The sequence below is a fragment of the Podarcis pityusensis genome, assembly GCF_964106645.2.
Source record: "Podarcis pityusensis genome assembly, chromosome: 8".
In the NCBI taxonomy this organism is placed as follows: Eukaryota; Metazoa; Chordata; class Lepidosauria; order Squamata; family Lacertidae; genus Podarcis; species Podarcis pityusensis.
In genome coordinates this window covers 32364034-32391081 of record NC_138033.1, presented here as the reverse complement: position 1 = coordinate 32391081, position 27048 = coordinate 32364034, and the positions used below count along the sequence as shown (strand labels likewise).

At 44.7% G+C, this 27048-nt stretch overlaps 2 protein-coding genes across 2 annotated transcripts; both read right to left on the bottom strand.

The window, feature by feature from the left end:
* Window positions 1-2567: 2567 nt before the first annotated feature.
* PPIE (peptidylprolyl isomerase E) lies at window positions 2568-10204 on the bottom strand. Its single transcript, XM_081019652.1, has 11 exons — window positions 10095-10204; window positions 9885-9983; window positions 8413-8456; window positions 7740-7766; window positions 7221-7302; window positions 6974-7074; window positions 6305-6428; window positions 3940-4125; window positions 2905-3047; window positions 2741-2808; window positions 2568-2704 (listed from the first exon to the last, which is right to left on the bottom strand). Coding segments are annotated over exons 1-11 (906 nt in total). The 5' UTR covers window positions 10126-10204; the 3' UTR covers window positions 2568-2703.
* A 2645-nt stretch (window positions 10205-12849) lies between these two features.
* On the bottom strand, window positions 12850-26589 carry PABPC4 (poly(A) binding protein cytoplasmic 4). The gene is made up of 15 exons (XM_081019612.1): window positions 26396-26589; window positions 23305-23498; window positions 22799-22914; window positions 22222-22361; window positions 21355-21449; window positions 20671-20808; window positions 19953-20048; window positions 18784-19056; window positions 18347-18434; window positions 17646-17765; window positions 16655-16782; window positions 15142-15235; window positions 14291-14421; window positions 13727-13825; window positions 12850-13209 (listed from the first exon to the last, which is right to left on the bottom strand). The coding sequence occupies exons 1-14, from the start codon at window positions 26586-26588 to the stop codon at window positions 13739-13741; spliced, it is 1893 nt and encodes a 630-aa protein (XP_080875738.1). The 5' UTR covers window position 26589; the 3' UTR covers window positions 12850-13209; window positions 13727-13738.
* Between the last annotated feature and the right edge of the window lie 459 nt (window positions 26590-27048).

Below are 27048 nucleotides of genomic sequence, written 5' to 3'. Positions count from 1 at the left end.
TTTGAAACAGAAGGCAGTCCAAAATCTTGCAAGGAACAGCGTGTGCAAGCGTTGGTCAGTCCAGAGAGAGGAACACACCTGGGGAGTGTTGCCTTTGCCCTTTGAGGATGCTGGAGCTTTTCATAAGTCCTCCTGCACATTATCAGATCTCTCTTTGGCTCTGCACATGACAGCCACACTTTCTTTGAAACCCTGAGGGTCCCAAATTTCAGGCTTCCATGCAAACCATGTCCACATGAGGCGGACCAGAGGCAAGGAACAATCCTGGCAATTGGGGGCTGCCACCATGTAGGAGAGACTGCTCTGTGGTGCCCCCTCAAAACCCAGGGCTTCAGCTGACAGTGTCAGACCTTTTCCCATGTGGCATTAAGGAAGGTCTGCAAGAGACCTTTTGGAAGGCTTGGCGGAGGATGAGGTTTTCCTTAATATAGAACACCCTAACTAACCCTGTCCCGGGTCAAAGAAGTGTCCCTCTGGTGAAATGGGCTAGAGAATGTGGCTCTCCTCACCCACTTCTCCTCTTTGTGTATAAAGTAGCCAATGGGTTCCAATCATCTGGGGCATTTCCAGAGAGCAGGCACTCCTCCCCCCTCACACACACCTGGATTGACCCTGGATTAACAGCCAAAAGGGACTCTGGGCATTTTTAGGTCTGCTAGTTTCCATTCTTTGCTGGAGGTGCACCATACACTAGAACCAGGTTGTATAATCAATCTGGAAGGTGTTGGCCACATGCAGAAGAAAATTATGTCCAATGCCCTTTGGGGGCTCCATCCAAGCAGAAGTGGGAGCTGCACCCCCTTCCCCGAAGTAGAGCAAATGATTAAGGGCACCGAGCATATGGAGCAGTTTCCTTGCCCCGGGCCTTCCTCTTTGCAGCAAGTCTTCCTTTGGACGCCACAACCCACAGAAATGTCTTCATTCCATCGCTTTCAGCAACCAGCTTTCCCGACTGCCTTGCTCAGCACATCTGCAGCCAGGGGGGTTGCTTGTTCCCTTCCTAAAGAGGACAAGGAACCATTTTGCAACTTGCACATAGCTTTGCTCAGAATAATTACGCGCGTCTCTCAAGCGCCCCAAAGCACCCCCTTACTCACTGTCCCCAAGCAGAGGATCATTCAGTGACTCCCACACCACAATCTCTCTGTAGGCCAGGAAGATTGTGCAGAATCCTCAGTATTTCCAGCTTGATCTGTTGGGCATCTCCTTTCATACACCTGAAGAGCCAGTTCCTCTCCCCAGCAATTAGAGGCACGGCAGCCCACACCCATTCCTGTGGGCCTGTGGCCTCAGTTCACTCCCTTTGGCATAGCCTGCTACAGCTCCAGTGACGCATAAGAAGTTAAGTAGGGAGAGGCCGGCTGGATTAGGCCATAGGCCCATTCAAGCGTAGGTTCACTTCCCTGGAATCTCACAGCCATTGCAGCAACAGTCCATGCCTGTCTGCTCCTGAATCCGTTCCTCAGTGGTACATTGCTGCTTCTAGACACAAGTTTCATTTTTAGCCACCAGTGATGATTCCAAGATGATAGGTCTTAATCTTCTTTTTCAGCCACTTATGGTAGAGACTGTAACAACATCCTGTGGCAACAAACCCCATAATTATACATTGTGTGAAAAGAAAATCCTTTCCCTTGGTTGTTCAGAAGGTTTTACCAATCAGATTCTCTAATGGATATATACAGCATGTCTGGATTACATTTTTTTTGAACAATGAACCATGTGTGTTCTGGCTACTCCAATTTCCACCCACACCCCTTCTTGTAAGAGCTCACCAAAACTTGGACAGGGAGCTGGGAAGGAGATGCTGGTGGCAGTTTACCCCACCAAGTTTGCTGGAGCCAAGCGTACTCTGAAATGTATCATGTGGTGAAAGAAACTGGTACTTAAGGGTATTCTGCATTGGCACATGGAGGTTCTACCCTGGCTGATAACCACTGGGAGCATAAATAGATCTAAACCTCTTTTAAGTGAGCTATTTTAGGATGGCTAACCTATAGAGAGTTTAGAGGGGCATTAGACCCATTCACAGAAGGCCTCTCAGCGTGATTTCACAATGATTTCTACACAATCAGTGTCGCCTAGGAATGTTTTATCAGTCAACAAATAAATTGAAATAAGAAAACAAACACTAGATTATCATTTAACGTTGTATATGAATGTAACCACCAGCTCTCCAGATTTAGTGGTGACAAGGTGGCCATGCTGGCATCTTCTTGGCACAGGACTTAGGCTGGTAAGACAAACCACAACTTCACTGTAGATTTGGGATATTAAAGTTAAGGCCTGAAACATCTATTGAAGTCGACTAACTGCACCAGGTCTCATCAGGTCTGAGCCAGGTTTTCCTAGATCTAAAGAATCTCCACAGTACCTTTTCAATCTCTTGAAAATGTCCAGAAAAGGACACTGCAATGTCTCAGGGAGGCTTTTTCCTGTGTTGAAAGAGTTCGGTTAGAGAAGTCTATAGTGTTTTAACCTAAAAAGTTCTAATTGTAGTTCAGAAAGACAAACATGGCTGAACCGGCAAAAAAGTTTAAAAAGCTAAACTCTTAAAAGGCCAGGTGTAAAAAAATAGCTATAATTTATTTATAGGAGGAAAAGTTCTGTACAAAATAGATTTCTTTAGAATCTACAGATCTCAGTAAGGACATACAAATACACTTTTTGTAACCATGTGATGTGGTGCTCTGCTCATTTCGTTAGGTATTTCCAGTTCACTTCTGCTTGCACAAACATTCACACATATTCACCACAGTCCGAGATGATAACTTTTTGCTTTGGTTTCCCATCTTTGCTGCCTTCGGCCTTTATAATAAAGAGAGAAAGGAGCAGATGTTAAAGTCAGGTTAAAGGAAGAAATAAAAACGTGCCAGGACATTTCAGTCCCTCTGGCTTTCTAACCTCAATCTGCCGCACCACGTCCATTCCTTCCGTCACCTCTCCAAAGACCACGTGCTTCCCATCCAGCCAGTCAGTCTTATCACATGTGATGAAGAACTGTGAGCCGTTGGTGTTGGGGCCAGAATTGGCCATGGACAGCAAGCCTACAAAGACACAAGCCGTCCTTTTAAGAATTTCCTCCAAATCTGGAATAAAAAAATCTATCTCTCTGTGTGTGTGTGTGTTTATAACAAATTGAGGAAAAGGGAACAGGTGACAAGACGAGACAAGACAAGGAGTTGAGACTGAACTCCTGCACCTCCAGCTTTGGAAGACTAGAAGATCCTGTAGCATCTTCTAAACCTGCATTTAATTATATATTTTTAAAAAACCAACTACCACCATTTGGGAGATATAAATGTTTCACACTTTGCATTTTTGCAATATATCCCACCCCACCCCGCCCCAAAATCTAACAACTCCCACTTCCTTCAATTCTTTGCCTGGAAACTTGAAATTTGGAAGATTATGTAAAAACTAACACTCTTAGAATAAAGCTAAGTAAAAGAAACAATTCTGCCTCATTTGCAGTAAGCAGTGTTGAGGAACCTGGATTCTTTTGTGCAGAGCTAGCTTCAATGCAAGAAGTAGGGGACCAGGTGTCTTGGGCAAGATGGCCTTAGGAAGCCCACTTGACTATTTGATGGTGGTGGCTGGTTAGAGTGAAGGGAAGGAGGATAACAACACCCCAACGTATCCCTGCACCACCAAAGAGCAGACTCTGGGGAATACGCCAACTTACACAAACCTGCTGGATATTATTAGTATTCATTAATGTATGCATCTGCCAAAATAGGCTTCTAAGTCATTTACAAATTATAAAGTGGTTATGCTAATATTAAAATATAAGCATCCATAACTAAAATACACAATAAAATAATTCAAAACAACACAGCAATTAAAGCAGGAGGCTCAAGAGAACCTCGACTCCAAACTGCCTGACCAACTCAAGGGCAAATAAGTGCACCCTCCACCCCAGCAACTCTTGTTACTTACCTGCCCCTGTGTGCTTCAGGATAAAATTTTCATCATCAAATTTCTTCCCGTAGATAGATTTGCCCCCAGTGCCATTGTGGTTGGTAAAATCTCCCGCTTGGCACATGAACTGAGGGATGACACGATGGAAGCTGCTCCCCTTGAAGCCAAAGCCCTTTTCATGTGTGCACAGGCAGCGGAAGTTCTCTGCAATCCAGGAGGGTCAAAACAGAAATGTTCAAAATTGAGGACAACGAAGGGGGTTATAGCAGCTAGGGCTGGGCGATACTAGGTTTCAACATCACCAACCCAACATCGCAATTGAAAACAGCTGCATGGGCCCCAGCCTGCGAGGCTCCAGTTGAGACTACTTCAGCTCTCTCTGTGCAGCAGCTGAGGTGCTTTCAGCAATGCAGCTGGCCCCAGCCCACTGCTCAGCTGAAGGGCATGAAGGCTCCCGTCCCCCCAGCTGAGCTAGCCCTCCACTCCCCAAGATGGAGGGAGCCCTGTGACGGAGCCCGACAGACTCAGTTTGCAAGGCTCCCTTCACCTTTGCCAGCAAGGTGTGAGGGGCGGGCAAGCAGCCTCCTTTTCTTGGGAGAAAGAAGTTGCTTGCTTGCCCTCTCCTTGTCGGCAAAGATGGAGGCATCCCTGAGAACAGAGCCTGACAGGCTCTGTTCACAGGGATCCTTCAGCTTTGCCAGCAAGAGTGTGGGTGGGTGTGCAAGCAGCCTCCTTTTCCTATGAGAAAGAGGCTGCTTTCTCGCACCCTCCCTTGCCAAAAAACAGAGGAAGCACTGCGACGGAACCTGGCAGACTCCGTCGTCAGGGCTCCCTTTCACCTTTGCTGGCACGGCCCTCTCAGCCAGAAAGCGCAAAGACTCTTGACCCCCGGCTGAGCAAGATCCCCATCCATCTGACACGTGCGCATGCCGGAGGGATGGGGGCTTATTTGCACACCTCAGCCAGGGAGCGCAAAGCCTCCCACTCCCATGCATGCTAGCAGGAGAAGGCTCAAGGCTTCCTCAGCCGCGAGCGGTTACAGTTTAACGGAGCCTCCACGCCGATGTTGCCTCACACGAGCCACTGGCAGGTTGGGGCCCCTTTAAAACTGCTTGGCTGTGGCGAGGGCAGCTGTGCACTTGTCAGCCAAGCAGTTTAAAGACTCGGAGGGAGGAACAACCTGTATCGGCACCTGGCCGATGCAGCTTGGTTCTCCCTCTGTGTTGGCATAAGGGGCAGACCGCGATGGCAGTTTCGCGCCACAGCTCTGAGTTCCACTTCTTCCAGTGGCCAGCTGCAGCTTGTTTCTCCCTCACTGTGCTGGGCACTGGCGGGACAAGGGAGCAGTGGAGATTTCACTAGCGATATACCGCTTAGTGAAACCACCTTCACAGTCTACCCCTCATACTGGTCCTGGGCAATAGATCAATATATTGCCCAGGCCTAATGACAGCTACAAAAACAGCCTCATTTCATACAACAAAACGTAGCTGAATGAGGTAATAGTTCAGCCTCTTCAGTCTTCTTTAGAATAATTCTACTATACTCTGTGTTATTTTTCTAGAAAAAAGGTGTCTGAACTCACCATGAACACCTCACTTATTCTCCGATAATGGCAATGGCACCCACCTGAGAGGAGAGGGGCCAGAACTGAGTTCTGGTTAGTTCTGGTTGGAAAAAAAGCCCTGACTACACTGATAATGTAAAAATGATTCCAACTGAATTCTAAAAATTAAAAACAAAGCAACGGTATCTAATATATGTAGAAATAAACAATAATGTCAGTACTTCTACTGCAGGAGAAAACGAGAGAAGTAAAATGGCCTTTTCCCATGTTTGCAAAGGATGCAGAACACAGTAAAGGAGAGGGGCTTCTTTAGCTCACTTCAGAGCAAGGAGGAAAATAAGGGAGTAAGTATGCTGCTTCAGGAAATGGCAGAACATTAATGGATAAGCAGGAAAAGACAAAATTATTCTGTTTTGACTCAGTCTTATGTTCAACTGGGAAAGCAGAGGGATTTGCAGCCCAGGATTAAAAGAAACAATGCTAGAGAACATGTAACTACTTGAAATCAAATTTCCAGGGCCAAAGGAAGCTTACAGATGTTACTTCAGAGCTGCTGTGTGACATCTAATGATAGTCACACTCAGAGTAGACCCACTGAAATCAATGGGTCCACTCTGAATGCAATGAACATTGGATATCAGCAAGTGCCTGCCATCTATAGGAATTCTTAAGAAAGAGAAAGGGTGAGGTGCTGAAATGTTGTCCTCCATCTTCAAAAAGCAGAGCGAGGCGGATCTAGGCAATTGATCTGAAATACTACGGGGGGAAATCTGGGGTTTCCAACCTGTCACTGTACAAAAAGGAGCCTTTTCTTACCGGTGGTCATAGGTACAATATCTGATCGCAACAGGATGTTCAATCGACCAGCAGGCTTGTTTCCAATCTTGATGTCCATGTAAACCTGGGGGTTTGCCCTTGATTTTTTTGCTGGTGGTTCACCCTAGAAGAAAAACAGAGCTTTTTCCAAGTCCAAAACCCTAGTTGCCTCAACCATGAGTTTGAAAGCGACCACAGCAAAGCCGCTATCTCTATGTGACCAGCCTTAACAGGATTGTTGTAAGGATTACTGTGATAATGTACAGGAAGCAACTAAATACTTCAAAGCACTTTATAAATGTATTATTATTATTGTTGCCGCTGTGATCTCTAAGTGAATTTTGCCACCTCTGAAAGCAAAGAAACCCCTCTTAAGGTGTGTGTGTGATGTGGAAGAAGAGCATGCCATGCCTCCAAACTGCACTCAGTTGTTAGGCAACCTGGTGTGCACTGGCGTAACACTACCATCCATTGTGCAGGTAGGCAAAGAGGCTGTGCAGGCTAAACTGTGCAGGGGTACTCTGCAACTTAAGGTGTTCAGCAAGTGAAACAGATTATTAGTAAGAAGCCCCCTGTGTAGATGTGGCTCAATAGTTATGTCCCCCAAAAGATGTTGCAACTACAGAGCGCTGCATGCTCCCACCACAAGCCAAGGTAATGCCTATGTACCTCCTGGGTCTCTGATCGGGCAGGCTCTGCCCCTTCTTCCTCCACATTCTCCTCCAGCGTCTTTCCTGAAAATTTCTTCAGCCAGTCATCATCTGACCAAACTGTCAAAGAGAAACAGAAGGTGCTCTTGAGAAAAAAGAATCTAGTATTGATCTTTTTGCCATCAAGGTATAAAATACAATGGTTTCCTCACACACAATAGCTAAGACTATTGGCTTGTGGCACCAATCTCAGTTCCATGCCTTACCTGGGCGGGATGATCCTTCCTTAATCCTCATTGGCTTGGCCAGGTTGACACGAATAGTCCTCCCAAAGAGCTCAGATTCATTCTAGAAAGGGGGACAGTATTATTTAATGACATATTTTTATCCCACCCTTCTGCCAGAGTTCAGAGCAACACCCCTTCATTTTATACTCGCAACTACCCTGTGAGGTAGACTAGGCTAAGAGGAAGCAACTAGCCCAAGATCACACCCACTGGGTGACAAAGAAGTCACTTTGCCAATTAAGTGGTATATAAATTAATTAATAAAAACAGCTGGTTTAGTGTTGTGTGAATCAGGCCAATGAATAGCAAGGAGATAACAGATCTTTCAATTCTTAGTTCTCAAAGGCCACCTGAAACTAACATTTTTGCATGAGGAGGCTGTGTAAAGCACCCCAGAAGGGTGTCCCAAGGTGTCTGGGCTGCTTTCTTCCCATGAAATGGAATCCAGAGCAGGGGCATCATTTGAACTTTCCAGAAAAGCAAGTAAGATCAATTTACCATGTTGTCAATGGCGGCTGCAGCATCCTAAAAGGAAAAATATAGATTTTACTATGTGCTTACTTGCTCATCTAGTTCACTCCAGCTTGGTGTCCCTATCCCAAGAAGTATTAAGTTTGAGAGAGAAATTGTTCCTAGGACCCACAAGAAGCAGTAGATAGTCAAGCACATTATCGCTACAGGCTTACAAAGACAGAAATACACTTTTGAACACCAGTCTACAATTCTGCCCATTCACAGTTTCAACAGTTGCATGCTCTGAAATTTAACTGAAGCAACAGGAATGTAACGAGGAAGAGTCATGATTCTGCATGGTTAAGCAATACAAGCTTCTGTTCCACTGTAATCCTAAGGGTGCCTTCAAACACTGCTTTCTGACCCAAGATACATTTACATTTACTCTCTACTGCTCATTCAATTTTAATTATTCAAGCAACTATAAAAATATTCCTGGAAAATCAAGAAGTTTCCCCTGCCCTCAAAAGCCTTGATTATCTAATGGCCAACCCTTCCTTCTTTGATTAAACCCAGCCACTACCCAAGTCAGCACCCTTTTTAACCACCGCCACCACCACCCCACCAGTAGTTCAGCAAACATGAGGGAAAATGGATGAGGAAAAGTTCAACAAATCTGAAAATCCACCTCAAAACTCCCCCCTCTGCTATTCCTCACCTCAGCCAGCTCAAATTCAATGAAAGCAAAACCTCGATGTTTTTCTGCAGAAATACAAGAGAAAAGTTAGCACTCAAAGGCTCCAAGGCAGACAAAAAACAAGATTGCAAAGAGAAGCAAAATGTCTCACACTGACATTTCAGAAGCCCCGTCCAATTGATTAATGGCATGTTACTAGCAGACCATTTAGTGAACAGGAGTAAAGTGCTCAGAAATTCACTTTCATTCTACCACCTGGATGCTGTTTTTTCTCAGAGAATATAGGAAGCAAGAAACCACAAAGATCATAGACTAAACGTTCTCCATAAGAAGTTCTGTTTTTTGTCAGGATCAATTTGTAAGTACAGATCTAAAACCAATCTGCATCATGCTGAAGTAGGAATTCAGAGCTAAACTCCTAATACTACTAAATAAAAAATAATAATTTATTTATACTCTGCCCATCTGGATGGGTTTGAACTAATCTAAGGTCGAAATGTCTGGAACAGAACAACGCAATTAAATAATTAACAAACACTGTGGAGTGAAATTATTATAGATGGTGCAAAACATTGGGTACACTCTTTTTCATATTTCATTTATGGAAAAAATGTTTATGGAGCTCATACACCAGAAGCTAAAAAGCCAAAGAGGAACTCAGTGGGTCATTCAGGAGTTACGATGAACAGTTGCAGCTCATGAGTCTCATTTGAGAACAAGTACAGTATGTTATGCTGTCAAGACTAAACCTAAGGATACCTCACCTCTGTCACAGTTTGGAAAAAGTCTTAGCATCTGAGCCACCTGCTATTAAGAGTCCCCACTTAAAGCATACAATATCAAATGTAATGTGGTGGCCTAAAAATTCAAGTATTTCCTTAGGAATCCAAAGCATCGCTCCTCTCCATGGGTAGACCTCCAGTAGGAGGATGCAAGAGAGGACAGGGCTCCAGCATCTTGAGCAGTTGTGCAAACGGAGCCATTTCAACAGGCACGGCTTCTCATGCCAGGTGTGGTTTCCCCTCTTTTACACGACTGTTCAAGGTGCAGGATCTCTATCCTCTCTGGCATCCTGCACACCCTAACACACAGGGCCCATTTTCAAACCCACTTGCAGGGGACAAGCAGGGATTTGGGGAAGAAACATATCCCACGCCAGAGGGAAACGCCTTTCAAAGCAACAGGAATCACTGCATGCCGAGGGTGGCCGTGATAGAGCTCCTGCACCTTCAGCATTAGCCCTGCAGCAGAGAAGATCCCCGTACGCCATGCATGGCAAAGTTACCACCTGCAGGAATCCTCTCTCGGCTCAAGACGCAGGAGAAAAATCCCGCCCTCCAGCTCAGCCTTCCCCAACGCCGGGAACTCCTCCCTCCACAGGTTTTGGACCGGGGCTGATGGGAGTTGTAGTCCAAAGCCTCTAGAAAGCCGTCCGAGGCTGCTGCTGCTGCTGTAGCTACGAAGCCACGCGCCCCCCGCTTCCTCCTCCTCACCCGTTTCGTAGTCCAAGGGGATCTGGATATCCGTGATGTCGCCGAAAGGGATGAAGGCTGCGTGGAGCACGCGCTCGTCCACCTCCTCCGCCAGCCCGCCTGAAAGACGCACCAAGGCCACGCGCTTAAGTCGGGGGTCCCGGGGGTCGCCATCCCCTTCCCCCTTCCCCGCCGCCGCCCCTTTTCCCCGCCTCCTGCGCTCTCACTCACCCACATAGAGCACCCTCTTGGTAGACGCCATCTTTTTTTCCTTTCCCACAATCCTCTTTTCCGCGCCGGAAGCAAAACGTCATCGCTGCGCGCCTCCGCCCCACGGAAGCCGCTCTGCAGCGGGGCTCCTCGGGCAGGGCGGGGCGCTGGTGTTCCCAGCCCTAGGGGAGAGGGGGCCAGGTGGGCGGGACCAAGACCCCCGCCTGCAATCCTGAAGAGCCACTGCTGTCAGTCAGTGTGGACAGTACTCCGCTTGGGGGGATCCAAGAGTCTGCATAAGGCGGCTTCCCATGTTCCGATTTACTTCGGCCCTTTTGCTCAGAGCCATGAGGACTAGAATCTCTCCAAGCGCCCTGCCTGAAACCCTGGGCAGCCGCTGCCCATCAGTGTAGGCAGCACCGAGCTAGAGGGGTCCGGAGTCTGACTCTGTATCACCAACAGGTACAGGCAAAAGTTTGTGGGGCACCCGGGGCCCAACAGGCAGCCGTTCATGCCTGCAGTGAGACAGATTTCCATTGGCAGCCTACGAAATACTATTACTGCGTTTTTCACAAAGAAGCCCATAACTGGAAAAGGTGCAGAAAAAGGCAACCAGTGTAAACACAGGATTGGCGCACCTTCCTAACAAGCAAAGCTAAAAACGTTTTGACAGCAGGGCGACTAGTTCAGAGAAAGGGGGGAAAGGCAGCTAAGGAAGGAGATGGGTGGTAAAGAAAATACATCTAGCTTCCTCCTCTCACAATACTAGAAACCAATGAAGATGGGTAGCTGAGTATGGAAACCAGAACATGATAGCCACCAACTTAAGATGGCTTTAAAATGAAATTGGATAAAATGCACAGGATACAATTTTACCAATGGCTACTAGTAATGATGGCTATATGCTACCTTCAGATTCCAGAGGGCAACTGTTTTGGAGCTTTCTGGAAGCATCTTGTTAGCCAATGTGGGAACAGAACACTGGGCTAGAGAGGCATTTGGTCTGACCCAGTCGCCGCCTCTTGCGTATCTTTCTTGAACAAACTTAGATCATTTGAACAATTGTCTTCTATAATGATAAAAGGAACAGAATAATACAGAATGTTAATTTCATTAGTGTTTCCTAAGCTGTAGCCAACTGATTTCTTTCCCAAAGTATCTGCTCGCTGTTGAAATGCATAGGTGGGGATCCGAAGAGCTATTAATAAGCTCACCCAGGAGAGCTTGGGCATGCCATAGGATTCCTCTGCCTCTTAAAATAGCAGGGCCCTGAGCTATATTTCAAACAAGATTCTGAAAGGCCCCTGCAGTTTCCATAGTGGTCTGATACAAAGAAACAGATTTGTAAGGCAAGCAGAACTACCTGTGGTTCTTTAGATCTTAAATATCAGAGACTGGGTATCTTTTCTCAGGTTACACTGGCATGGCCAAACTTGGCCCTCCAGCTGTTTTGGGACTACAGTTCCCACCATCCCTGACCACTGGTCCTGTTAGCTAGGGACGATGGGCGTTGTAGTCCCAAAACAGCTAAAACAGAGGCTTCCCAAGCAGCCTTGGCAGTGCTGGTAGTTGGAAGTGGACTAGGAAATCATCTAATCCCAATCCAGGGAGTAAATTGCAACATTTTAACAGGTATATGGCCTCTGCTTAAATACCTCCAAGCAAGGGAGATCCCAAAACCTCCTGAGACTGACTGTTCCACTGTTCTTTTTTTATTTTCAATGCAAAATTACAACAAAAATCACAAACATAAAATCCAAAAAAAGAAAAACAAAGCAAAACAACCCACGCCTACAAAGAAAACCATGCCATCATAATAATCATTACATACATATACACATATTGACTTCCTTCAATATGTGACTGTTCCACTGTTCATCAACACTTACTATTAGGAAATTTCTTGTAATGTTTAAGCCAACAGTTCTAGTCTGCCACATGAGAGCTCTTCAGACCACTGAGGATTGCTATTACATCTTCCAGTAACCTTCTCCCAGCTCTTTCAATCATGACTTGGTTCCCAGGCATCTCACCGTCTTCACCCTCCCCTGGAGACACTCATGTCAGTGTCCTTAAAATGTGAGGCCCATAAATAGTATTCCACCTGTGGCCTGACACACAATCAAGTGGACTGCTAGACCAGCTTTATGTCAGTAAAACACATCTGTACCTGCTCTCAAGCTTACAATTTATAAGACACGACACAAAAGGGGGAGGGAGGGAGGAGGAAAAAAGTTAGTGCAGTTACCAATTCTTAAAATAACTGGGTGGGCTAGAAGCACTTCAGGTAGCCTGTGGAATGGCTACTGCTAGGTAAGAGTTGAGAAAGAGCCAAAATGCATCTGGTTTCTCAGCAGAGCCAACAGAATACCCCTGCTTCTAATCTCTCCCTCTGCCGCATCCTGATGGAACTTTTTCTCCTCCAGATTTGGGCATTATGCTTCTGTTAACGCAGTCCAATATTGCATAGGCTTTTTAAAAAGAAGCTATACTGCGCTGTTGACTCATGTTCAGCTTGTGATCACAATTATACTACCCACATAGATATCAGCCTTGAAAGTAGAATGCTAATGTCAATCAAGTTGGTGCTGTGTGGCAACATGAAAATAAGGGGAAGCTAAAGCAACTCACCCTCAACAGTGTTTGTACTATATATAATTCCTTCACTTCAACCCAGCTTTCACCGGGGTTCCTACCTAAAGGGGTTTGCACTCAGAATAATTTGAAACCTGGAGGCCACATTATCAGGAGGCTTGAAGAAGACTCGGGCAATTACTTGAAATATTTTAATTATTTTATTGATAACACTTTCCAGACTTTCCAAACAAGATTGTTTGATCAAAACCAAGAACCACAAATGAAAATGTTCAGTCAGAAAAATGTAAGTGCCTGCTCATGGGAAGACAAGGTAGCTGCAACCCTGGCTTCAAGAAGGAAAACTTGCATATTTAAATCTTGGAATCCAAAAGCAGTAGAGGATTTTTCTTTAATTTTTATTTTTGCAAATAAGGCATATTAACTTTTTTCACACACTGGCAATGAATTATGTTGCATGATATTGAAATGTGCAGTATAATGTTATTTTCTAAACAGCTTCAGGTGGTTTCTTCAGGGGGCTCATTTGGCTTTCTACAACCTATAAAGAGAGAAAGAATGCTGTAATGCTGAATTAGTTCCTCAATTTCTTTCTATTTACTCACTCTTCAGACAGTGTAATTATGTATGTTGTTGCACCTCACAGGTTTTAAGAAGAACATAGATATTTTAGGGTTACTTTGCAAAGCAATTATGGATCAAGGTGAAGTACAGGTTATGGGGAGGAGGAATTAACCCTGAATTCTGCTAAAGTTAAATTCTCTACTGATTTTAAGTAATTACTTGAGATTATCAACTGAATCTTTATGCAAACATTTTGGTCTTTGAAAGGATGTAATGATAGCCCACGGAACCTGGGACAATTTTAACATTCATTTTTGCAAACAGAAGACAAGTAATCCTTATCGGGTAAGCCTAGAACCAAACCATACTTGCTTTCTTGATGCAGCTTTTTGGTACATACAAGACAGAAAGATCCACAGCTTCTCCATATCCGCTCTCAAAGGCAAGTGACAGCGGTGAGCAAAGAGAAGAACCAGGCCAGGTGGAATACTTACCAGCCTCCCTAGTTACGAGGTAGCAGCAACTATGCCCACTTTCTGGGCAGCTTCTTTCTTGGCTTGGTGAGCTTGCAGCACTGCCACAGCCTCCTCCACCTGGGACAGGAAGAAACCAGGTTCATTATCACCCAAGAAAGCAAAAAGAAGGGTAAAGGTAAAGGGACCCCTGACCATTAGGTCCAGTCGTGGCCGACTCTGGGGTTGCGGTGCTCATCTCGCTTTATTGGCCGAGGGAGGCGGAGTACAGCTTCCAGGTCATGTGGCCAGCATGACTAAGCCGCTTCTGGCGAACCAGAGCAGCGCACGGAAATGCCGTTTACCTTCCCGCCGGAGCAGTACCTATTTATCTACTTGCACTTTGACGTGCTTTCGAACTGCTAGGTTGGCAGGAGCAGGGACCAAGCAACGGGAGCTCACCCCGTCGCAGGGATTCGAACAGCCAACCTTCTGATCGGCAAGTCCTAGGCTCTGTGGTTTAACCCACAGCGCCACCCGCGTCCCTAAAAAGAAGGATACTCCCCCTTGAATGTATGCGGCAAAGAGAATGGGGAGAGCCATTACCTTCGAACGGAGGGATTCTGGGGATTCTAGCATGTGCAGCAACTCTGAATTGTCAATCTCTAGCAGCATTCCTGTGATCTTTCCTGCAAGGCTGAGATGCATAGCTTGGATGAGCGGGAACAAACGTTCTCCTAGGGAAGCAAAAGTTAAGCCAGTCAAGAGGAAGGGTGTCAATTTCAGGCTCACACAGCCAGGGCAATGCAGGGGGAAGAGATCCTTGAGTCTGAAAGAATTTTGAGTTTCTGTACCACCCAGTCAGCTAGATGATGGGTGAGAGACACTGTGTTGGCCAGCATGTACAGTAATGGCTTTTTCCACCTGCCCTGTCCCATCCTCCCTTCATAAGGGAGCTGTTTCCAGAGGAAGAACTGTGAAGGGTGAGAGACTCCATTTCACCTGTGCTGCCCCACCTCCAACCAACCCAAGGAACCTTCAGTAGGAAGTTGATGCCACAGGTGTCATGTAACATATAATACACAAAAGCAGCATAGAAATATAACCAACTGTGTCAAAGGGACCGTGACTGGAGATCAACACAGAAAGCAGGTATCTTCCGAAATCATAATATTAAGTGCCATGGGATATCAACACACAAGACTCTGTTGGTCCTCTATGAAGCTTCCCAGGAAAAGCTCTACATGGGAGTTGCCCACCACCCCACCAAAGTAAAATCTATGGCTTTCCAGTACAGATAATCATTTACAATCTGAGAAGTAAGATATTAAGCTCTTATGTACCCTGTCACTTCTGTACACATGTGCTTAACATATTGTAGACAAACTTGCTTTTACAAGATTTTGCCTATGGCACTTGTGCCCCAAATCTCAGAGGGACAGAAAGGATTGGCTTACCCAGCATCTGTTTTTGCTCCTGGGGAGGGGCAGCAGCTAGCATAGATGCAGTTAAAGGCTCTTGTCCTTGCACATGAACAGCAGGCTGAGGGGCCTGTGAAAGAGAAGAAAACTTTTATGTTTTGAACAACCCTGAGAGCTACAGATGAAGGGTGGTATATAAATTTAATAAATAAAACAACACAGTAAAAAGTGAAAAGGGAATCGGTTCTTCGTTTGTTTTAAAACAATAAACTTATCAAAGAATTATATGCCAAAAGTTCTCTTTTTAGAAGTCATATTTTGACTAAAATGTTCACAACAGTAGTATAAATAAAAAAAATCCTTCCAGTAGCACCTTTAAGACCAACTAAGTTCCAGTAGCACCCTAAAGGTGCTACTGGAAGGATTTTTTTTATTTTGACTATGGCAGACCAACACGGCTACCTATCTGTAACAACAGTAGTATATCATCCTTACAAGAACTCTATCTTAGTTTTGGAAAGAACTTGTTGAAAGTCAGGGAATAGAACTACACAATCAAATATTAACACACACTGAATAGTTTGGGGAGAAAGTTTCTCTCAAAATCCTCAAACTTTGAAACTGGGGACGTAAGAGGAAATGCCTGAATCTTATCAGCGAAGTTCTTTAATACAACAGCAGGAAGGGGCTGCTGGGAAAACAGAGCTTCCATAAAATGCCTGATGGAATAGGTCTTTGTCAAATGCCTGAAGTTCAACAGGGCAAGTAGAGGAGGGCCTGTCTAATCTCAGCTGGAAGGGCCGCAAAACTGCATAATGGCTTCTGGTGGATACAAGCCATGCATCTGAGCCATCAACAACCACTAACAGAGACTCCCCTAAATAACTGTGATGAGTCGGGAATCAGGCAGTCCTTAAAATATCCTAGACCCAACATATTAAGGGCCTTGTAAATTCAGAACCTTGACTTTGTCCCACAATCACATGGGACAGCCACTGCAAGCTTTTAAGCTTCGGTGTTATATGTTGGCAGTAGTCTGCCCGCACCAACAGTCCCAAGGTAACTTCACTTTATTGTTTTATTCACCCTGTCCTATTATGCTAAAGACATAACACAGTTCCCTTGAAGCTAGTGGAGCAAGCACCTGAAGGAGTTTCTTTAGGTTAACTTAGTTACTCTGCACAAAGCTGGACTGTTGATTTCTGCCCAGACTGTACATGTTTATGGCAAACTGTCTGAATTATATGCCATTTTTATATGTCAAAACAGAAAACAGTTGCTTACATACAGAATGCTTGCTAAACTGCCTGCTGACCACAGATTTGGTTGAGATTCAGAATCATGCTGCATTGCAAACAAAGGGGAGAAATCAATCTGCCACATTAAATTTAAGAAAAGCAGGTCTGAACCAGCATGATAGGAACACACTGTTTCAGCCTGAGACTGAAAGACCTGACCATGACTTTCCTGAGCTCGAGAGGAAAAACCAGAACACAGATATTCCCTGCAGTCTAACACTGATGTTTTCATGTGAAGCTTCTTGTGCTACCTGCAAAGGCTGTACAGCTGGGTGGGGGCTGCGGACACTGGAGGCATATTTGTATGGCGGAACAGCCCTTGGAGCTTGCGCAGCTACAGGTGGTCGAGGCGCTAAATTTGGAGCTGTGGCAGGAACCCCTGGGGTGTTTTTAAGAAAGAGATACAAAATGGAGAATCAGAAGGTGTTTTTTTTTAATAAAAAAAAGTCAACAGTATCACACCTCCCTCTCAAAAGCTCAAGACAACATAGTCCCACTACCCTCACTTTATCTTCACAAGTAAACTGTTTGCAGATCACATTAGACCAGACTGTAAAGCAAACTATGGCTTAATAGGAATGAGCAGCGTGCTAATGCATGCTTCTCACACGTTCCTGTGCTGCTGCTGACAAAACGAGCCACAGTCCAGCTGTGACGCTGTCTGAACCTGGGCTCATGGCTTGTTTCCTCCAAACGAGAAGTGGTAACCAAGGTTTGTTTGTGGCTCACTGTTCACGATTTGCTGGTGCATGCTGCTCAGTCGCATTAACACGCAGATTTTTAAAACTATGGTTTAACTTTAATGTGACATGCAAGCTGGGACTGGGACTGACAGCTGAGTGCGGAATTTGAGCCTGGTGTCCCCAATCCTAGTCCTGTTAAGCAAGTTTATTTGAAACTGGGGCTATTATCTGTCAATTCTTATAAGATTTGCCTTTTAAGTGTTTGTCACCCTGGGTTCCTTTGGGAATGAAGGGCAGGTTACAAAATTAATGATCAATAATAGTACTGTACTAAGTGCAAGGACTAAAATTCTCTGCTACCAAAATGTCTATAGGCAGACGCATCTACCTTACTGACTGTCAAGTGTCATGCAACACTATCAGGTGCCCTCAGAAGGAATGGGCAGCAGAAGCCCACCACACTTTGCACACACCAGAAAACAGAATGATCTACCTTCTATCCACATCCCAAATCAGCTTCTATAAACCAGTAGGAAACCCTGCAAGTCCAGTCACTTACCAACCCTTTGGGTTGCACCAGGCATGCCACGTGAGGCTTGAGCATTGCTTGCTGGAGCCAGGTGGCGTAGGGCTGGTCTTGGTCCAGACTGGCGCATAGTGTTTGGCATTCCTTGGAAGCCTAGAGTGGGGTTTTTTTTGGGGGGGGGGAGGCAGAGAGATAGAGAGCACAAAGCTACTGGTCAATCACACTAGGACAATACTACTGAACTAAATTGTGGCAAGGACAACCACAGGGATTAGACATTTGTGACACACAGTTTCTGCCAGGCTACCATATCCTGGTAGATCAAAAAAGGAGATGACTGCCTTTACAAGGGTGATCAACTCCTGGCTCAGGGGCCTGATAAGGCTGCCCCAAGCAAATGTTTCTTCTCCCTGCCACACAAGACTATTTTTGGCTGCAGGGGCAAAAAAGAAAAAAACAGATACAGCACAGGGTGGGTGGATTCAGCAGCCTGACGGGGATGCAAACTGCCCCCTCCCTACTTCATTTCCTCAGCTGATCTGCACAGGACAGCTACTTTTCCTGTATACATGTGTTGTCTTCACATGTGAGAATGTGGGATGGCCACACTAACCCACCATCGAAATGTGACCCCCCAGAGTTGGCCAAGGGTAAATGTGGCCCGAGAGAGAGAGAGAGAGAGAAAAGGTTTCCTGCCTCTGCCTCCAAGGTCCAAGTGGCTCCTTCATGCTCACCTTGAGGTCTCCCTCCTTGCTGCCAGCGTGGATTAGGCCTCATCTGAGTCATCTGATTAGGTGCATAGTAAGTGGGTCTGTTCTGAGCCTGAAAAGCAGAGCAGGGCATGCAGTCACATTGCGAAATTACTATTAACATTTATCAGTTGCTTTAGACAAAGGAAAAAGTCTCAAAGCTACTTGATAAATGGTTCTTAAGCAGGTTTAAATGCCCCTGTTCATATGTTCCAACCCCCAATTCACAGGAAAAGTGGGGAGAAATATCCTGTATGCTTCATTATCCAGTGACCAAGAACCTACAAATTTTAAAAGGTGATAAGTTTTGCTTATTTCAGGTAGTTCAATATGCCATAGACAGATCATGTATCAAAGCTAGTATTTTGGACAGAGTAGCTATAATCCTTGAAGAGCCACAACCCATTTTTGCTGAGACTTACCTGGGGCACAGCTGGCATGAAATACCCTCCTGCAGCTGGCTGGAACTGATTGATGATGGCATTGGCAGGCAGGGCTCTCATTCCAGCAATGCGCTGCATGTATTGGTTGGTGAGGTGGGCTTTCCGCTCCTCCTTTCTCTGTGCCAATGCAACATATAGTGGTTTGGAGCCCACAATGCGCCCATTCATTTCCGTTACAGCTTTGGTGGCCTCTTCCGGAGAGGAAAAGCAGACAAAGCCAAACCCTTTGCTTCGCCCATCTTCCAGCATCACCTAAACAAAGGTAGTTTTTAAAAGCAACACGGGAAAGAAAGCCTCATGCTTTCTGCACTGATGCTGCGTCAAGTTGCCTAAGCTGGGGGAACACCTCAAGATGGCAATGTTAGAGGAGCCCCATTGTTAAGAGAATTCATGCAACACCATTCTGCAAATGGTTCTGCCCACTGGCTTTCTGCCAGGGATAAGTTTGTAACCACAAACAGAACATACAAGAATAGCACTTTGGAAGCAGGCTTGCTCAATAACCCCAGCCAGCCCTCTCCCTGCCCTTAGTTCACACATAGATGGTAACTTTATCCCTGATCTATCACTTGCTAATTAACAGTGCAGATGAAAACCACCACAGGACCACTGCAGGCTTTAACACCCAAATGGCAGAACCTGAGGTACCCCTATGCCTCATCATGTGATTTGCATAGCACCGCTGAACTTAACTCAGGAAACTGCCCTGCATAAGCCCAATGTTGCAAAGTTGTAGAGACAAGACCTCAACAAAGAGAGGTGACTTGTCTGGATTTGCTTTGCATTTCTTTAGCACCATGTGTCCCCAGACCTACACATATTCTGCCAGGCCTGGGAAAGATTCAGGTGCAACCCTCTCACAACAACAGCAGCATGGATCATACAATCATCAGAGGCAAAGCTGCAGGTAATTTCACTATCCTCTTGCAGCCAGAGGTTTCAACACATAGCACAAACAAAGTTTGTTTTATGGACAAGATCCATCCAAAGCAGGTTACCTGAAATTAAGTCCCACTGAGTTCAGCAGGTCTTAACTAAATATATTTAGGATTGCACCCTTAGGCAGATTCCTCAACAGTTCCTACTTTTGAGGGACTTTCAGTTATGAAGCCTTACTCCGTGTCTGTTAAATTCCATCCAGTCTTTACCTTGGCACTTGTGATAGACCCAAAAGGAGAGAATTCCTTCCTCAGTTTCTCATCATCAATTGTATCATCCAGGTTCTTAATATATAAGTTAACTCCCTAAAACAGAGAGAAGAAATTGGCATGCCACAGTAACAATGCAGAAGGGGACAATAATTCATCTTTACAAGCAGTAAACTACAAGCAAAGCCAATACGTACTGATTGATCTTTACAAACAAACAATGTTCCATCACCTGCTGAAGGCAAAAAAACCCCCTGAAATGTTACAGAGTTGTAGAGGCAAGTCTCTTGTAAGAGAACATAAACTTGCCTGGATTTCCTCTGCATTGCTTTAGCATCACATGTCCCCGGGCCTGCACCTCACAGCAAGGAGCGGGAAAGATTCAGATGCAACTCACATCAGCCCCCTTCCCTGGATTTGACTTTCTTCTATGCTACATACAACCCACGTATTGTTACTACCATCCAATTATTGAATTTACTCAAACAGGACCTTCAGCTGATAGCCGCTACTCATGGAACCAAAACCTTCACACGTGGCCAATCCCACTAAGTGTCACTGTTTAATTTGACAGTGTCCATCTTATTTGACACAACAGAGAATGTACAAGGAGAACAGAGCCCAGATGGCAATCTAAGACAAAACACACCATAACGGTTCCACTCCACAAATGTGCGATGTTAGAAACCTAATCAAATCAGGAGCGTATTCCTTTTACCTGATACCGGCTGATTCTCTCTTGTTTTAGCTGCTCAAATTTCCTTTTCAGCTCTGCCTGGCGCTCCACTTTCTTCTGTGCCCTGCCCACAAACACCATTTTCCCATTGATATCTTTTCCATTCATTTCTTCCACTGCCTGTAAGGGATTTCAAAAGAGTAAATGTCTCTAAGATGCTGAACTGGTTACAAACACTCTTATTAACACTCCTATTTCTTCTCCTGGACTAACGACCCCATCTGAAATTTGGCATGCTTCATCCACTCAGTAGTGGCAGACATCTTCCAGTTCTGCCAAAAATTAAAAAGGGATATCCGTGCGTTGATTTCCCCATCAGTCAACGGGGAGACATGCAAAACTACATGAAACAAACCAGAGTGAGGCTACCCTTTGGGCTGAAAGCAAAGGGCAAGGTCCATCCAAGCCCCCAATCTAAAGCAGGCTCCTTTTTTTCATGTGCACCCCTAAAAATAATTGCAGAACCACCACATTTTAACCATAAATAAAACCCTTTAAAGTCCAAAACCACCTTGTTTTGTGGTTGCAGGAAAACAGCTGACAGATAGTGGGAAACAGTTCCAAGGCATAAGACTGGCTCTGTGTTTGGGTGCCACCCATAAACATTTGCTGAATGCCTGTTTTCCAATCCAGAAGGAGGTAATGCATATTCTGTAACCCATATACCTTGTTGGCTTCTTCGTGCTTCTCAAAGCTCACAAAACCAAAGCCTTTTGACTTCCCAGTGGGATCTGTCATGACTTTAACGCTGAGAGTCTTACCTATTACCAGGAGAAGAGAGTTAGCAAAGGTAGCTTACAGCAAAATTTCAAGGGAGAGCTTTCAAAATGAAAACCTGTAGCTTAAGGATTATTCCCCACACCAAGGAGAAACACCCTATTTTATTCTGCTTTGCAATCTCTCTTTCCTTTTCCCTTTATTATATTTTATTGCCAGGAACTATTAGATAATCCTATGCATAAGAATTTAAACAATTTTGCTCTCAAAAAGAACACCCAAGTGCTGAAAAATAAGTTCTCAATTCTCTCTATATTAATTTGCTCCAGTGAGTACATGGACAGTAACCAAAGAGCCAGAATTACAACAAAAATAAAGTCAGTTTAAAATGGGGGGAACTTGTAAATACTAACCAAAAAGTGAAGTCATAAACAATGTATTGCATAAAAGCTTAGTTAATGAAGCATTATAATATGATGACAAACTATATAAACGTATTTTTTAAAACTATCAGTTCAGCATATCTAACACCCTTCAAGTTCAGATAGTTTAAAAGCAACAGCAACGAAGAAGGTAGGAAGAATGGCCCCCTGCACTCAAGGATGCTTTGTTGGCATCTTTTCAGCTCTTTCAGCCTTTGGCTTAGCCGTAAGGGATCACTGTGGCTTCCTGAAACCAAACTCTTGACTGTCCTTATGTGAGGATGCTTCACGTGCACAGCACCCAAGAGCCCAGATGATAAATTCAAAAATGAGTCAACAAAAAGGTACCAGCTATGATGGCTTCAGATTGTTAACTTGCTGCTGGAATATTTACCGTATTTACTGAAAAGCTCCTTCAGCCGTTCATCATCCATGTCATCCCCAAAGTTTTTAATGTAGACGTTGGTGAACTCCTTTGCTTTGGCTCCCAATTCTGCCTCACGCTCTTTACGGGATTTAAATCTCCCAACAAATCTGGATGGGGAAAAGAGAAAAGTTAAGATGAAAAACGCTCCCCTGCCAACAACAGAAAAGAAAGGTTTAAAAAAACAAACAAAAAAACAGGCAGCAGGTAGGTGTGAGAAGGGCAGAAATAAATAGGGTAAACGACCAAGCAGAAAAATCCAGTCCTGATATGGAAGCAGCAGCACAAAAACACCCACCCAGTGCTACTCAACAGGGCAAACCAGAAGGGAGTCAACTAAGCCCAGCAGCAGGGAGGCAGAAAGTGAGGGGCAGGCCCCTACGCCAGGGGGAGTAGGCTGTGGCTCGGGCAGGGAAACTCACCAGCCCTGGAGTAGAGAGGCAGCAGGCCAAAGCTGGGCCAGGAGAACCAGCAGCCTTGTGGGTTAATACTGAGATGCATCACGGCTCATGCGGTGGCTGCCGCTGCTTCTGGCCGAGACACTCACACTTTGCGGTCGTTCAGCAGCATGCCATTCATCTTCTCAATGGCCCGGTCCGCAGCGTCCTGTGTCTCAAAGTGCACAAAGGCATAGCCCTTAGAGCCATTCTCGTCACACACCACCTGCAAGGCAATTGGGCAGAACTGAACAGCATGTACCAGCACCCCAAGGTGTTGGGTTGCTCACTTCTCTTCACCTGAACTGAGCTTCAAAAAACCTGAGTTTTTTTGCACCAGTATTGTGAATGAAATCACAAGAGCTGTTATTCAATGTCTAAGCAAAGTTTCCAATCAAGGAAAGGAAATGAAATGCAGTTAGAACACCTGGCAAGAACTTCTTGTCTCCAGATCATTTAAGCTATCTTTTTACTAGATTTCCATATTGTAACTTAACTTACACACACACAAATCCTATTCCATTTTACATGCATTTAAGACTCAAACCACCTCATGATATGTTAAAATACATATAAGCAGATCTTCCTGGAATCCTGGGAAGATAAAAAGTCTCACCTTGCAAGAAAGTATATTTCCAAAAGCCGAGAAAGTGTCATAAAGTGCCTTGTTGTCTATGGATTTGTCCAGGTTCTTAATAAAGACATTCCCTACACCTGATTTCCTCAGGGAAGGATCACGCTGAGACCACATGATGCGGATGGGTTTCCCTTTGATCACATCAAAGTTCATGGTGTCCAGGGCTCGCTCAGCTGTAGGATGAGAAGCAATAAAAAGACTGTCCTTTGAGAAAAAGGGAAGCAAGCCTTCACAAGCAGGTGTCTCTAAATTTCTCTACCACATCACACATTTAGGCAACCTTTTTTTTTATATAATTTGTATTTTAAATAAATGAAGTATTTCCTTCAGTTAAGCAGCAAACCACCTGAAGACTGAGAGAAGAGGTGGAAAGGTGTGTTTATGTACATGCACATCTATGCAATACTCAACATCTGACTATTGCCAATACTGACTATGACCTCTGCAGGTGATTCAGTAAAGGTAAAGGGACCCCTGACAGTTAAGTCCAGTTGCGAACGACTCTGGGGTTGCAGCGCTCATTTCGCTTTACAGGCCGAGGGAGCTGGCGTTTGTCCGCTCCGCAGGCAGTTTTTCTGGGTCATGTGGCCAGCACGACTAAGCCGCTTCTGATGCAACGGAACACCGATGCCAGAGCAGGACACGAAACGCCATTTACTTTCCCACCGGAGCAGTACTTACTAATCTACTTGCACTTTTTGGCATGCTTTTGAACTGCTAGGTTGGCAGAATCTGGGACCGAGCAACGGGAGCTCACCCTGTTGCGGGGATTCGAACCGCTGACCTTTTGATCAGCAAGCCCAAGGCTCAGTGGTTTAGACTACAGCGCCACCCACGTCCCAGGTAATTCAGTACATCAGCACTAATACAGACAGGTCCAGGAGCACAGTGCAAATACTGCACCTAGTGTATGTAGTAGCAAGCATACTGATGGAAAGATTTTCCCTAACCAGGTGAGACAGGCAGGAAACATGCTTAGTGCATATCCAAAACTTGCCAGTGCCAGGTTTACTTTTATAAACAGCAACAAAAGACTTGGAACCAAGTTGGTATTACCATGTGTACTTCAGCATCACTGCTTTCTTCGCCATTCAGGCATTATTATGTATGTCCACCCTATGCCAATACAGAATCAGAGAAGTCCTACTCAAACTAAGTAGGGCATCAAATCCATCGTATTCTAAAGCTTCAGCAATGTAGACTCTTCCTTAACTCACACTAATCCTCCTTCAGGATTCTATTTGTGTACTGAGTAGCATATTAAAAGGATGATGACATATACACACCAGGATCCTGTTCATAAAATTCAGAGGCTTGGGACTCAGTTGCACGCCAAGTGAGTAGCAGGAAGGAGAGAGCAGGCAAGCCTGAGGCTAGAATGAGAATGTGCTACCTGATATGCTACCCACCTATTTGCCTCTAACAGGCAAAACTGTCCCAACTGGGGGTGGGGGAGGAACCCATGCAGGGCTTAGCACGGGCAGCAGAAATCAGGAGAGAGAATGAATGAATACAGGCTTAAGATTTCACATGTGTCCCCAGAAGTACTCTTTACGAAGCTAATCATATGCCTTCTTTACCAAGACCTCACCTACAAAATTAGAAAGCTGCCTGGCCAAATTGAACTAAACACCTGTGGATTCTTTTCCCTGATATAGGATATTCTAAATATAGGGAGACTGAGTGGAAAAAGTTAGCTAATTTAATGAATCACTCATCATTCTTGACTATACCTCAAAATGCATGTCCTTATTAATATTAAACTGCCTGCATCTCAAGGGGGAGGCAAGGCTGTCTTTTTTGCCATCAATTCATTTCAGCGCCTTCCCAAAGTAAGTTTCCCCTTTAAATAGTTCTCAACAAGTATGCCCAAAATACTACACAGAACCCTTAAAAATTAACCCTCACTGGCTGACCACCTGCTGTTGTTGCCTAGTGTTTCAAGTTGCCCATTGCATCATAGTATGATGCAGACCAGGGCTGTCACGAGTAGTGCTTAAGGGGCGGCTTGCTTCCACCAACACTCCAGGTCACGTTACCAGGCAGGTGGTACTGAAAGCACCTACTGAGCAAGACATAAACACTACCCAAGAGTGAGCCATGCCTGAAATTTTCAAGGACTCTTACTCTCATTCCATTCCCTTACTGTCAATCACTTGCAGAAAGGGGGGGAGGCACCATGATTTTAGTTGAAAGGGAAGATTCAGTTGTGTTGCTTTAACCAAAAGAATTCCATTTCAAGTGGCACCTCAGCCCAGCTAGTCAAATTTGGCAGCGTTTATTTATAGCAAGAAGAGGTGCTCCAAAGACATGTGCTGGCAAGCACAGCAACCCTTAGAATACACCACTTGCAGCTAAAAGGGGATGAACAGTTGGAAGTAGGCATGCAACAAGAGGTTCCACCACAGCACTTGTTGCACCGTAAATATGCTGGACCCTTTGCCCTGCGGAGGTTCCCTAGCAGCATGTGACCATGGGCTTTGAGATGTTGATGTAAAATAAACATTCCCCCATGCTCGAAGTCATATTTATACAGCACTGTAGCGGATGGACTGGCAGCCTTCTGAAACACTTACTGAAAAATGCTTTTAATTTACTCTACAAACCTCCATTATATTCAAGTTGAGCTTGCACAAAATAGAATTCCAGGTGATGTACCCCTGCATTTATCTATCTGATTTATATCCAGCTTTTCAATGCAGAAAGCTCCTCATTGAACTTACATGAAATAATTACATTAGGGCTGCTTCTCTCACACAGTATTCATCCAGGGTAGCCAAAATGCTCCCTCACCAAAACTCTGTATATCAGTCATTAGGGTACTGCAGCTCTTCCAACTGCTTTTTATTCTCAACTTCCTACAACTGTTGGGCCCATTTGCCTAACTGCAGGCTCCTTTAGTTCCTTCCCCTGTAGACTGCAATGCTCAGACAACTCTAGTTTCAGCCAGTGCTTGTTTCTGGGAGACCACGTGGCTGGAAGGAAATGGTGAGAAGCAAGTGGTGTGTGCAGAGTGCAAACTTTGGGATACCATAAGAAATAATCTTGATTTGCCCCATACAGTACTTACCATCAGCTGGTTGCTGAAAGTTAACATATGCATATCCTAGGGAGCGACGGGTTATCATGTCTCTGCAGACACGGATGGAGAGCACAGGACCCGCAGGACTGAACTTCTCATACAGCATGGCTTCTGTGACATCAGGGTGCAGGTCACCCACATACAGAGATGCCATCGGGTAGCTACTAGCAGCTGTGTTCATCTTTCACTCAGAGGCCCAGATGCTTATGTTAAACTTTTTTAAAAAGTATTTTTTAATATATATTTTTTAAAAACTTCACTAGCTTTTAGAGGAATGGGGTCAGAGCTAAGAGGAAAGGTTGAAGAAATGCTAGAAAGTATTGGAAAATAAGGGAAAGCAGCTATAAGAGAAAAATGCAGTGCAAATTTCAAAAATATAACTAATATTTGACTTGATAAGAGAACTGAATCAGATCTGGGTGGAAATTTGTACAGAAAACTAAGTTAAGGGACCTGAAATGTTTCAAAAAGCTGTTTAAATGTATTTTTTAAAATGAAATTTCCAATTCTGCCTTTTAAAAAACCCGTATATCTTTCCCATGCAAAACGAGCAATTGTGGATTGTATTTTAAATTTGTAGTTTAATACTTCTGGATTAACTTCTTTCCCTGTCTTCCAGATATTAAAAGGGTAACTTTTTA